The sequence below is a fragment of the Perca fluviatilis genome, chromosome 17 (assembly GCF_010015445.1).
Source record: "Perca fluviatilis chromosome 17, GENO_Pfluv_1.0, whole genome shotgun sequence".
Lineage (NCBI taxonomy): Eukaryota > Metazoa > Chordata > Actinopteri > Perciformes > Percidae > Perca > Perca fluviatilis.
In genome coordinates, this window is record NC_053128.1 from 25,242,936 (window position 1) to 25,254,691 (window position 11,756).

An 11,756-nucleotide genomic window follows, 5' to 3' on the forward strand; every position below is an offset into this window, starting at 1 on the left:
GCGCCAGCAGCAGCCAGAGAGCCCAGGAATCAGCTGTGATGGATGGCTATGTCTGTCCTAGAGGATGGAGGGGTCACCGGGGTTCACTTCGGTGATGGTGACACTTCCCTGCTCGGCCCCCGCGACCTGTTTAATTAACCTCTTTGGGAGCACCAGTCTCTTCCTTTAGAGGTAATCACAGCCTGGAAAGTCCCTTCATTAGGACTTATCTGACCTCTGTGTGTCCAGTCCTTATGTGCAGTTTCTGTCCCTACATCCTCTAGCTCCCATTCAATGCAGTAATGGCACTGCCACACAGAAAGGCAGACAACAACCTGCCAAGCCCTTCAGAGTTCCCATTCTCTGTAACTTCTCCGTTTCCGTGTTCACACACCTCACTCATCTCTCTGATTCTCCCTGCTAGATTTTGTTTTATTTCACAGCGAGGCAACTTCATTGATCCCACCAAGACACAATCGCAGTTTCACGGTAAATTAGGCAAGGCACCTTTGTACTTTTCCTCTTCTCATCTCTCATTTTCTCCTTTGTGCTCTCTTACTGTACCTTGTGGCCTTATTATACAGCGCACAAACAGACAAGAAGCATAGACAGAAATAACATTTATCCTATTTTTCACATTTGACTTCTAAGGGACAAACAGGTCTCAGTGCTCCTTAGGGGAAGCGAACCCCTCTGAGTGATGCCCCAGAACAAGCAGATCAAACGCCTCTCCTCCGCCTAGCCTTTCTTCCTATCTCTCTATTCCGGTTGCCTTCTTTCATGTTGGGGAACAGTGGCTTAAGTGGCTCTATTGGAGCTCTCTGATGGGCTCTCAAATGAAGCCTGTGTGAGCTTGGGAAAGAAATGGGTTTGCTCTGAAGCTCAGACACCCGCGGCGCCCCCTGTCGTGCGCTCTGTGATCTGTGCAGTGTCCAATGAAGGCGGAAGACAGTCGCAAAACAAAGTATGCAAGGCTGGCAGGGAAGAGGTCAAGAAAAAAAAAGGAAGGGGATGAGTCATGCAACTTGCTTTGTTGGAGAATTTACATTTAAGTTCGGTAGATGAGAGTTTTATACATGCTAAATGAACATTAAATGTATTCAAAATGGAAGGAGGGCATGAAGAGAGGAATGCATAGGCCCACAACTCCCCCATGTGGACATCCTGCAAAAAAAAAAAAACACTTTCTGAAAAGTGGTTTTAAAATCCTTCCGTCAGTACACATCCAATCGAATATTCCAACTTATTGGCCATGTACAGTAACCAAAATAGCTGCAATACTGACATGATTGTGTCTCCACTAATCTATCTTACTACTGCATGTCTATAGTTTCCTTCATACCTCTATTTCAACTATACCAATGAAATGTCTAGCGAAACCGTTTGGCTTGTTCTAGCTTCAACAATCCACCTCTGAATTATTCATATTACTTTAAGATTCCTGTTAGTCTGTATCTTCCTCATTCACATGCAGCCTAGCAGGGCCCTTGGCTTTTTCTGTTTAGCTTATCTGAAAGTTGCTTTAGTCACCGTGTGTGGCAGTGGTGGGTGTGTGTGTGTGCTGTGTGTCTCCCAACACAAGTAGATCTGGGTTTTTGTATGTGATTTGCCTTTTTTTTGCCAGCAGAGAGGATCAGTAAATCACAAACACAACTGGATGCAGAGCCTTTTTCTTTGGCTCTGTTTTTCGCATGTGTTTGTTTCTGTGCTGTTTATCTGCACATTTTTTTTATATCTTGTTTCTGAATAATCAGCGCTTTCAGTGTGAAAACAAACACACACTGATTAGTGCAGGTGCCAAGAGTTAATTATTAAATGCTGCTCAAAGCTAATATTTTCTTTATCTCTCCTCTGATTGCAGTTTGCAACAAGTGTCCCTTAAAACTGTAATATATTTTGCATAAATGGTGTCTTTGAAATTGTATCATCTGTGAATTGGTTTTAAGTCTTCAAAGTGCAGCGACTAAAGAGCTAATATGAAGACTGGCGGTTGTGGTGTTCTTTTTTCCCACATAGACCTACTGTAGATAATAAGGTAGCCTATGCATACTGAGAAGTTGTCAATGTTAAAAATGTTTGGCTAAGTCCTGGATCTTCGCAATCCTCCCTACTTTGTATTTGATGTTTAAGAAGGTTTTGGAAACCCTGAATATTATGCTTTACAATGAGGAAGCCACAATAAAGTTCATAATCAAGGTTTTTTCTTGACTTTTACTTCTAATAATTAAGTGCACTTAATATCAGAAAATTACTTTTGATACTTAAGTACAGCAGCCTATATATCAGATAGGCTACTTTAAGACTTTTACTCAAGTAATATTCTGAAAACGTCTACCAAAGTCTTTTTATGATAAAATACTTGTACTTTTACTTAATTATTGCTTTCAAGTACTTCATACAAGACTGGGTTTATAATGTATCACAACAGTGTAGTATAGGCTATAGGCTATTTTCGATTGTTTTCAATTGTTACTCTCTCTTCTTATTTCGAGAATTCCCAGCTTTAAATAGCCACCCTGAGGCTGAAAGAAGTTGTGTTTATATGCTAAATACACCAAAGCCGATTATGACCCGAGCCGGGAGGCAGGGCAGCGGAAGGTAAACCTGCAATGTTATTGGTCGCCGTCGTGTCAGGAAGTGTCAAGCAACCAATTGAACGGCGCGGAGATTTATCTCTGCCTTTGACCGTCCGACCTAAAGTACCTGTCAACGCAATGCGCTTCTTCTGTAAAGGTAATGAGTTTTCTGAATGTTTTTCTCTCGCGAAGCAGCTGTTTAACCGGTGCTGAAATGCTTATTAAAAATGACGGAACACTAATCATCCCCGGAGAAAGTCTTAGCGGTTTTATGAACGAAGTGTGTCCCTCTTTTATTATCTGCACCAGCCGGCCGGACTTTGGGAATGACATTTGTTGCCACTGGCAGGATGGAGTGGCTGTTCCAGCGGTGCCCTAAAGAGGCTGTCTTCCTCTCTGTCTGTCGGTCGATGCTGCTCATTTCATGTTTGGTAAGAGCCACTGTGATGATTCCATACGCTTCTTATGATCATTTCTCATTTGAAAACTTTGAGAAAAGTCCTAAGTAATCCGTAACAAGAAGGCTTCGCCGTCGGGAAACGCTAAATTGTTATTAATTGCGTTTGTTCTCTAACATATTTGTGTTAGGATTTACATGCAGTCTATGTCTGGCTGTGATGCCGTTGCTGTGCAGAGAAGTAGGACAGATTATAAATTGGTCACTGCGTCCAAGCCGAGGCCTATATACTCATTTATCTGTGACAGACAGCGCCAAATAATAAGAGGATAAATACTGAATCCAATCCAATCCAAACATGCAATCCTTTCAGAGCACAGTAGATAATTAAATTGAGTTATAACTTTGTCTCATCCAAACATAAAACAGCAAGAAACAGCCAAATGTCCAAATAATTTATGTCAGACACAAAACATCATCCCGGGATGCCACAACCATGCATCTTAAAGCCTGTTAGGTAACTCTGACATTTCAACCATTTGAGATGTCCCTTATTGCATCCACCCACCCACACCACACCCAACCCCTGTATAGCTCTTGGTCCTGTCCGTGTCCATGTATCCTGGGTTGCAGTCCATTGGGGTCCAGCTTCATTCAGCCATCACAGGGAGTTATGTACCAGGCCACCACTCTGTTCTTCTCATCAACAGTCCCAACAAACAGGCAGCCAAGGACATTGGCAGGTACAGTAGTAACTCCCCACAGGTTACATCTCACAGTCTGCATCACACTACTTAGGGCTGAACGATTAATCGTTTTCAAATCGAAATCGACCATTTGAAAGAATGTGATTAGGTAATCGTGACGACCACGATTAATCAAATGTGAATGTTTGGTGTAACATTTGGTTTAAATTTTTTTTATTCCTCTTTGTATTATTATATTTACTGTTTTTTTCACAAGATAAATGCTGGAATAATGTTACATATCACAGATGGTTTACAATAATGTCCTATTTTTAGTGTATTTTTCATTTATTTTGTATTACTTTATTTAACATGATCGTAGAAGTACAATATGTAGATGCTGCTATTGAACTGAGGCATATTAGATCTGGATTTTTTTTATCATCATTATAACTTTAGCTTTTGTGATAAGTGTTCCATGATTATTAAAAGAAATTGATTATTGCTGGTAATTCATATCTATGTTCTCATCCTTGTATAAGAATATAGAGCAGTTTTGATGGTGTCTCATGTTATAATGCTCCATGGGATATTTTATCTGTTACAAGGTGAATATTGAACTTTAGCTATACTTAAAAATAATAATAATCGCAAATCGAATCGTAATATCTGGCAGAAAAATCGCAATTCCATTTTTCCCCCGAATCGTTCAGCCCTAACGCTACTGTATTTTGGGAACACATGGTTTCATTTGTGATGTTAAATGATTCAGCTCAAATACTTTAAAGGTGCTCTAAGCGATGTCACATTTTTTTTAGGCTACAACATTTTTTGTCACATACAGCAAACATCTCCTCACTATCCGCTAGCTGCCTGTCCCCTGAACACAATGTAAAAAAAACGCGGTCTCTGAAGACAGCTCTGGCTCCAAAAACGGCAACAAAAACAAACTGCGCCAACCTGCACCACGAACCATAACAAACAGTGTTCCAGCCAATAACTGACAAGAAGGAGCTGGGGGTGGGGTTTGGGGGGGGTTAGTGCGCGGAAGGGAGGGGGAGGGGACGGGATGAGGAGGAGGGAGGGGCGAGCTAGCCTCCGTTTTGTTTGACAATACTTCCAACGTCAACAAGAAGTGACCTCACCCACCATCGCTTAGAGCACGAATAAAGGAAATAGTTCCACATTTTGGCACCTCTAAAGCTCACTAATTAATTAACATGTCATTTTATATCTGGTTTGTTTCAGTCTGAACAAAAAACAGAAGTGTAAAAACTTTACTGAAAACTCTGCTGGTTGCCTGGCACTGCGCCCGGCCTAGAAAACCACAACATTTCGGTTTTACACTTACAGTTCATGCACAGATTAAACGGGATACAACATTTTAATTAGTGAGCTTTAAAGTGCTGGTAGGCAATTTTCTTTTTAAATCTTTGGACAGAGCCACGCCACCTGTTACCTCCTGCCTCCAGTCTTTATGCTAAACTAATCTAACCGGCTGCTGGCCCAAATTCATATTTACCATACAGACATGAGAGGTACCAATCCTCAGGAACTCTCGGCAACAAAACAAACAAGTGTACTTCCTAAAATACTAATACAAGATCAAACTATTCCTTTAATCCGGATGCTAATGAAATTCCTTTGCTTTGGTATGGATTTGGTTTGATATTTGATTTCAAAGTCAGTCTGCCAGGCATACAGTAAAGTTTGACTTTTCTGTCTGGAGAAGAGATACAGTCCTGTCAAACCCACAGCGCTGTGTTTGCACTCTCAACTACTTTATGGCATTTTAGCAGCATGTAAATGAGCTCTATTTACCACGTGTCAAGATGGTGTGCAGTACAGTTGCCAGATATTTAAATCACCTCCTTCAGAGACACCTGTTAGAGGAGGGGGCACAACTGAGCTGGTAATATACTATAATTTCAGCTGTGCATCTGCAAAAAGCAAAAAGTTTTCCATCTTTTCTGAATCATAATGGATAAAAGTCTTTTCCTGCAGCCTGCTTGACAAGCAACATAATGACAGGCTCAGTTTCATGCTGTAATTGATAAACAGCTTGTGGCTTGTGTAAGTGTTTAATTGTTCCATCCTCTCTTTCCATGCCTACCCCCTCCGTTTCCATCCACGCTCCCTACCATTCTGTCTTTTTTTTTTTTCCAGGGCGATCATGGAGAGGCGGCTGGCAGCCAGCATTAACATTCTCTCCAGGACCTCTACAATGTAAATCATATTTGCCCCCTACCTTGACACAATTTTGTACCCTGCTGAGGCACCAACACAAAGACCCGCTTAGTTATAATGTTCCTCACATGTGCAGACACTTACGCACACAAACACATATGTTCTTTTTTTCTCTCTCCTACATAGCTGGTTACCTAGGAAACTACACCGTGAATGGGCTGGATTGTTTTCCAATCACTAGACACTGAGTGGCAGTTAGCCTTCAACGTGGTCATTTTTGATATGCATGGATTAGCTATCCTGTTAATGCATAACCACAAAAGTAACACGGAAGAAAGAACTGGAGAGGATGGAGAGTAACTGAATAGAAAAGGCAGCATTAAATCTGTTAATCAAACAGAGCTTTAGCCTAAAAATAGAGGATGTGGTTGGATTAGTTTAGGGGGTGATGGAGGTGGTGTTTTTTTTTTTGTGTGTGTGTGTGTGTGAATGAGTGCAGGCGTGTAATGAAGAAGTTTCAGTTATATCAAGCCTTATTTAGGCTCACACTTCAACATTTATTTTGACATTTCACTTTTAAATATGGGTTGTTAGTTTGGATTTTACTGTCTTTCACAACCCATGTTGGAAAGCAAAGAGGCAGTTTTGCACTTGACATCATAAAAGGCTGTCTGGAACAATTTGACAGTATCATTGTGAATTACAGTTGCCGTAATAGATGGTCGGGCAAGGATTGATTGTTGTGTTCTTTTGGAAAATATATAATCAGCTTTTTATGTTTGTTTTACTGAATTTAAAGGCTCTACACCCTGTACTGATACTTTTCAGCCCCTAGCAATTTAAAGGGTAACTACTGTTTTTTTTCAATCTGGACCCTATTTTCCTATGTTTTTGTGTCTAAGTGACTGATGGGAACGACAATCGTTGTCAGACACTTAGAATAATAATCTGAGCCTTTTAGTGGCAAAACGAGCACTTTTGTGAAAGTAAATACAAGCTGGATGATTGCCCTATTAACTTACATTATGGCTTGCTATGCCGCTGTGGACTGCAGCGATCTTGCTTAATACTCGATCAATGTCAAAGATTGTTGTGACCATCAGTCACTTAGACACAAAAACATAGGGTCCAGGTTGAAAAAAACGGTAGTTACCCTTTAAAGTCCTTCATGTGCATGGTGCAGTTCTAATGTCTTGGATTTTCTGGTTCTTTAGGTACTATTGGAACGGTGAAATCCAGGATGCAAGTGAAGTTCTGATGGTAAGCTTACTGACAAAGTCCTTTTATGATTAACATACTCAACAGGCATGCTGAAGTAGTAAGCCGAACTGTAAAGATGAAATGTCACTGTTGTTGCAGCTGGTGAAAACAAAGACCTCCAGGATCCAGGAAGTCATAGAATATGTGAGGTGAGAGGTTGCTTTATGTGGTGGTTATTTCAGACGATCTCAAACCAACTTCATGCTTAAAGCTATAGTGCGTAGTCTCTGTCGCCCCCATGAGGAATTCTAAGTAATGACAACAAAACTGTTGGCGCATCCACATGACACAAGCCTATGGTGATCGCATACCACCCCCACCCCTCCTCCACACACTTGCTAGTAGCCAAGGAGGACACGGAGGAGTAAAAAACAATGACAGACTCTTCAGAAGAGGTAATTATCTTTGCTTGATTTTCTGCGCGCGAAAGTCGTCAGACACACAAACACAGCCATACTGAGAAATACAGAGAGAGTTGTGTGGAGCTGATAGTCTTAATTAGCTTTGTATGAACTCATTTGTCAATGGCCTGAATGTAACGGATGTTCATTAATCTAAAAAAGTTACACACTAAAGCTTTAAGCTGTGCATTCTACTGTAGACATGCTTTAAAGGATCATTGCAGTTATTTTTTAACTTGGACCTTATAGTGTACTTAAAATGACTCCACTTTTAACAAATAGGACCTCCATGTGCCACTGCACTGGTCATCAAAACTGTGATCAAACAATTACATCATTTTATTTGTGAAAATAATTTGTCATAATATATTGTTGTCGCTCATTTACCATTGCTGTGTCTAAGAGAAATTAAAATAAGTATAAGAGGGTTTAGTTGCTTCAGCTTGATGATTTTTTTTTGCTACTTTTTCGTACTTCTTCCTACTTCTCAAACTATGGAACCTTTAAGGACATTTCCTATAACTACTAAATATTTTGAGAGGATGATTTATGAACACCAACTAGCTATCTATAAATGGAGCTATACCTTTCCCAGACTCACTGAGACAAAACCAGTGAATTAATTTGCTCTACCTGTTGGGATAATCTGTGTGCAAAAGCTAAAGGTGCAAGACTGTACTCCCACAGAGGGCACATTTTATGGATTGTGCTGAGTCTACTTCAACACGGGACATCTAGGGCACAGCCAAAGGGGCATAAAGGCCACCGGCAGTACAACTGGAAAACATGTTCGAAATAATTAATACATCTTCTTTAGACTTAAGTGGAGAAGGCACATGTTGTGGAAAGGGGAATAACTCATCTAAAGACACAATTCAACCTGTAACTCAAGTTGTGGGAGAGACAAATATCTGATCAATAAACACAGCAAAATGAATCCTATTATTCTACATGTTGGGGCCAAAGATATTTGCAGAGATAAGTCAGGATTTCACTGAACTTTTTAACTGTGTGGACGAACTGGAAGCCCAGTTTATTATTAGTGGACCACTGCCAACATTCATCAGAGGGATCAAAAGGTTCAACAGACTCTTATCACTGCACACATGGCTCAGCAAAACCTGCAGTCGGAAAAGGATCAACTATATTGATACCTTCAATCTGTTCTGGAGATGCAGGCATCTTTTCAGGGCAGGCGACCTCCACTGAAGCAGATCTGGAGTTAAAGTACTGATGGACCATTTCTGGTTACACACAGCAGCCTCAGCGCCACAAAGACAAAACATCGCAGCCCCAATGTCAGCGTGTTGATAGTCTCGCTTTGCCAGACCTTCCTCCACAGCGCTGCGGAGGAGGGTCTAGCTAGTCCACACAGCATTCTAGGATGGGAGAAAAACGTGCTCTGGTTTATTGGCATTTCTTTAAACCAATCACAATCGTCTTGGGCAGTGCTAAGCGCTGAGCGAAGCCACGGTGCCGCTGCAAAATAGTCTCGGAACTTGTTTTGGTGGAACATCTATATGTTCAAATGTTGTTTTAGTAGTCCAACAGAAAACTCAGTTTGGACAGATAGTCTAGCTAAAAATCGACCAGAGTTTAAAATTACAACACAAAGAATCACCCGGCGGAATTTCCGGCAGAACAAGAGCAATCCCGGATGTGGAACGTGGTGGATATAGACTAGCGTGTTGACAACCAGCTCATGGATCTGTCTCCTAATTCTTCCTCTCTTCACTCTCCCATCTTCCCTGGCTCAGCTCTTTTATATGATTCACTTATAGAATGGGAGCACTGGTTAACGCTGGCATTAGTTCACTCCCCGCTCACTGGCACAGCATCTGCCTCCACCCCAACCGAACACATTCTGTTATACCAATCTGTTTCCAGTCATTGTGCTCTTTATGTCAATGGCATGTTCCTTTTACCTGTTTTGACAAATAATAGAAGGGACAAAATGTACTTAACAAAATCTCCAAAAATATGTTTTAAATTGACAAAGAATGCTTTTAACATTTTAGCTTTATTAAATGTCAGTTCTTAGGCAGGCACATCATTTTAGGTAATAAGATAATTATCAAGTCCAATCTGGATTTTATGTTTTTAACTGAAACTTGGTTAGACCAAGTTAACAGTGAAGCAATTCTTATCAAGTCAACTCCTCACAACTTCACTTTTAGGAGTGAAGTGCATAAGAAAGGAAGCGGAATGGCCATTTTGTGTAATAATTCGCTAACACTTTACAATAAGGTCACAAAATTTGAGTAGTTACCAGGGAGCAAATGAAGAACAAATGAGGAACTAACTGCAAGTTCCATTAGCAACCATTAGCTAATGAGTAACTCCTAATCACATTTTATAGAGTAGCTAATGCTAAGTTAATGATTAGTTTATTGAGAAACAAGTGAGAAACAAATCAGGAACTACTTGATAATTGATTAATCATTAATACGTATAATAATAGTATAAAGTATTAATTATTTCTAATGGAGGACTATATGGTAGATAATGACGAGTTACTTGAGAATAAACTGGGAGATCATATATTTATGAATCATTAAGAAATAAATATCTAAATATCCTAAATATCTGCCATTATCATCTACTTCCTGATTTGTTTCTCACTCGTTTCTCAATTAATTAATCATTAATTAACCATTAGCTTTTATTTATTTTTTTAGGGCATTTTAGGCCTTTAATCAACAGGACAGCTGAAGACGTGAAAGGGGGAGAGAGAGGGGGGGATGACATGCAGCAAAGGGCCACAGGTCGGAGTCGAACGCGCGACCGCTGCGTCGAGGAGCAATCCCCCATACATGGGCGCCCGCTCTACCAACTGAGCTATCTGGGCGCCCCATTAGCTTTTTTTAATTATTTTTTTTAAATAAAATTTGATTATGATTTACTCATTAAACTAATGGTAATGCCAACAGCAGTTAGTTCCTCATTTGTTTCCTGGTATCTAATCAAATTTTGTGGACCTTATTATAAACTGTAAACAATAATTCTTTCCAACACAGGCAGATGTCTAAAGGGAAATGTGCTTGTTTTGAACATGTTGCTCTTCAGTTTAATTCCTCAGATCCAGTTCTATGCTTAATCATCTACAGGGGCCACCTAAATACTGTGCATACATTTTGGATGACTTTGCTGAACTGCTACTTCTGCCTTCAGGCTTTTTTGAATAATGTTTTAAATGCATGAGATCAGATCTGCAAATAGTCAACACTTCTCCCCTCTCAGGCTATTACCCACAGGCCCTGAAAACTGCAGTTATTAATAGTGCGTTACATTTGTACTCGGATTTTCCGAGGTCAAAGTCGGAAACACGCCCCCTGACCTTGGATTTTATTTTTATAACGATATCACCAGGTGACTAGTTTCTTTTACATCTTGTCTTACTGCCTTTATGTCTTGTATAAAGCACTTTGAATTGCCTTGTTGTCGAAAGGTGCTTCACAATTAAATTTGCCTTACCTATTACAGATATAAGTTGCTGCAGTAGAAATTGTATGTTCTATCTGACATGTTTGTGTTTGTGTGGGTCCCTTTAAGGTCTGTCCACCCCTATGAAAACCCAGAAGTACTCAGCTTCCCGGTGGAGGACGGCAGTCTGGCTTACATGAAGTGGATGGATGAAGCCATTCCGGACGACTGATACATCATAAAAATCGGAGCCAATCTCTGCATGGACTGCAGCCGAACAGGGAAACTCAGCCATGCATGCAGGCGGTTAAAGGCTTCGGATCGAACGGTTCAGAAAGCACTCTATTGAACAAAAGTTCAGTATGTGACATTTATGCTATTTTGTGGCTCTGACCTTTTCATTGTAAATTCCACCATGTACTGTGGAGATTTTATTTCAGTCCTTTAAAAGACGTTTTTTTAGCACAGTCATAAAAATACTTGCTTCTGATTGATTAGCAAGTGTCAGCTTACATTACATAACAGTCCCAGTTGACCAGTCAGTTTTAAAGCTATAGTGGGTAGTTTCTGTCGCCCCTGTGAGGAATTCCAAGTAATGACAACACCACTGTTGTTGCATCCACATGACACAAGCCTTCCATAATCGCGCCCCCCCCCCAACTCTCCTCCACGTAGTTGTTAGTAGCCAAGGAGGACACGGAGGATTAAAAAAAACATGATGGACTCTTCAGAAGAGGTAATTATCTTCACTCGAGTTTCTGCGCGCGAAAGTCGCCGGACGACAACATTTTTTAAACACAGCCGTGCTGAGAAATACAAACTTTTGTGGAGCTGATAGTCTTAATTA

The 11,756-nt window shown here is 40.5% G+C and overlaps 1 protein-coding gene across 1 annotated transcript; it reads left to right on the forward strand.

The window, feature by feature from the left end:
- The first annotated feature begins 2,626 nt into the window (after nt 1–2,626).
- Nucleotides 2,627–11,399, forward strand: zgc:63972 (protein CutA homolog). The gene is made up of 7 exons (XM_039780874.1): nt 2,627–2,712; nt 2,865–2,986; nt 3,547–3,695; nt 5,805–5,864; nt 7,040–7,085; nt 7,185–7,234; nt 11,039–11,399. The coding sequence occupies exons 1-7, from the start codon at nt 2,694–2,696 to the stop codon at nt 11,139–11,141; spliced, it is 549 nt and encodes a 182-aa protein (XP_039636808.1). The 5' UTR covers nt 2,627–2,693; the 3' UTR covers nt 11,142–11,399.
- The last annotated feature ends 357 nt before the right edge of the window (nt 11,400–11,756 follow it).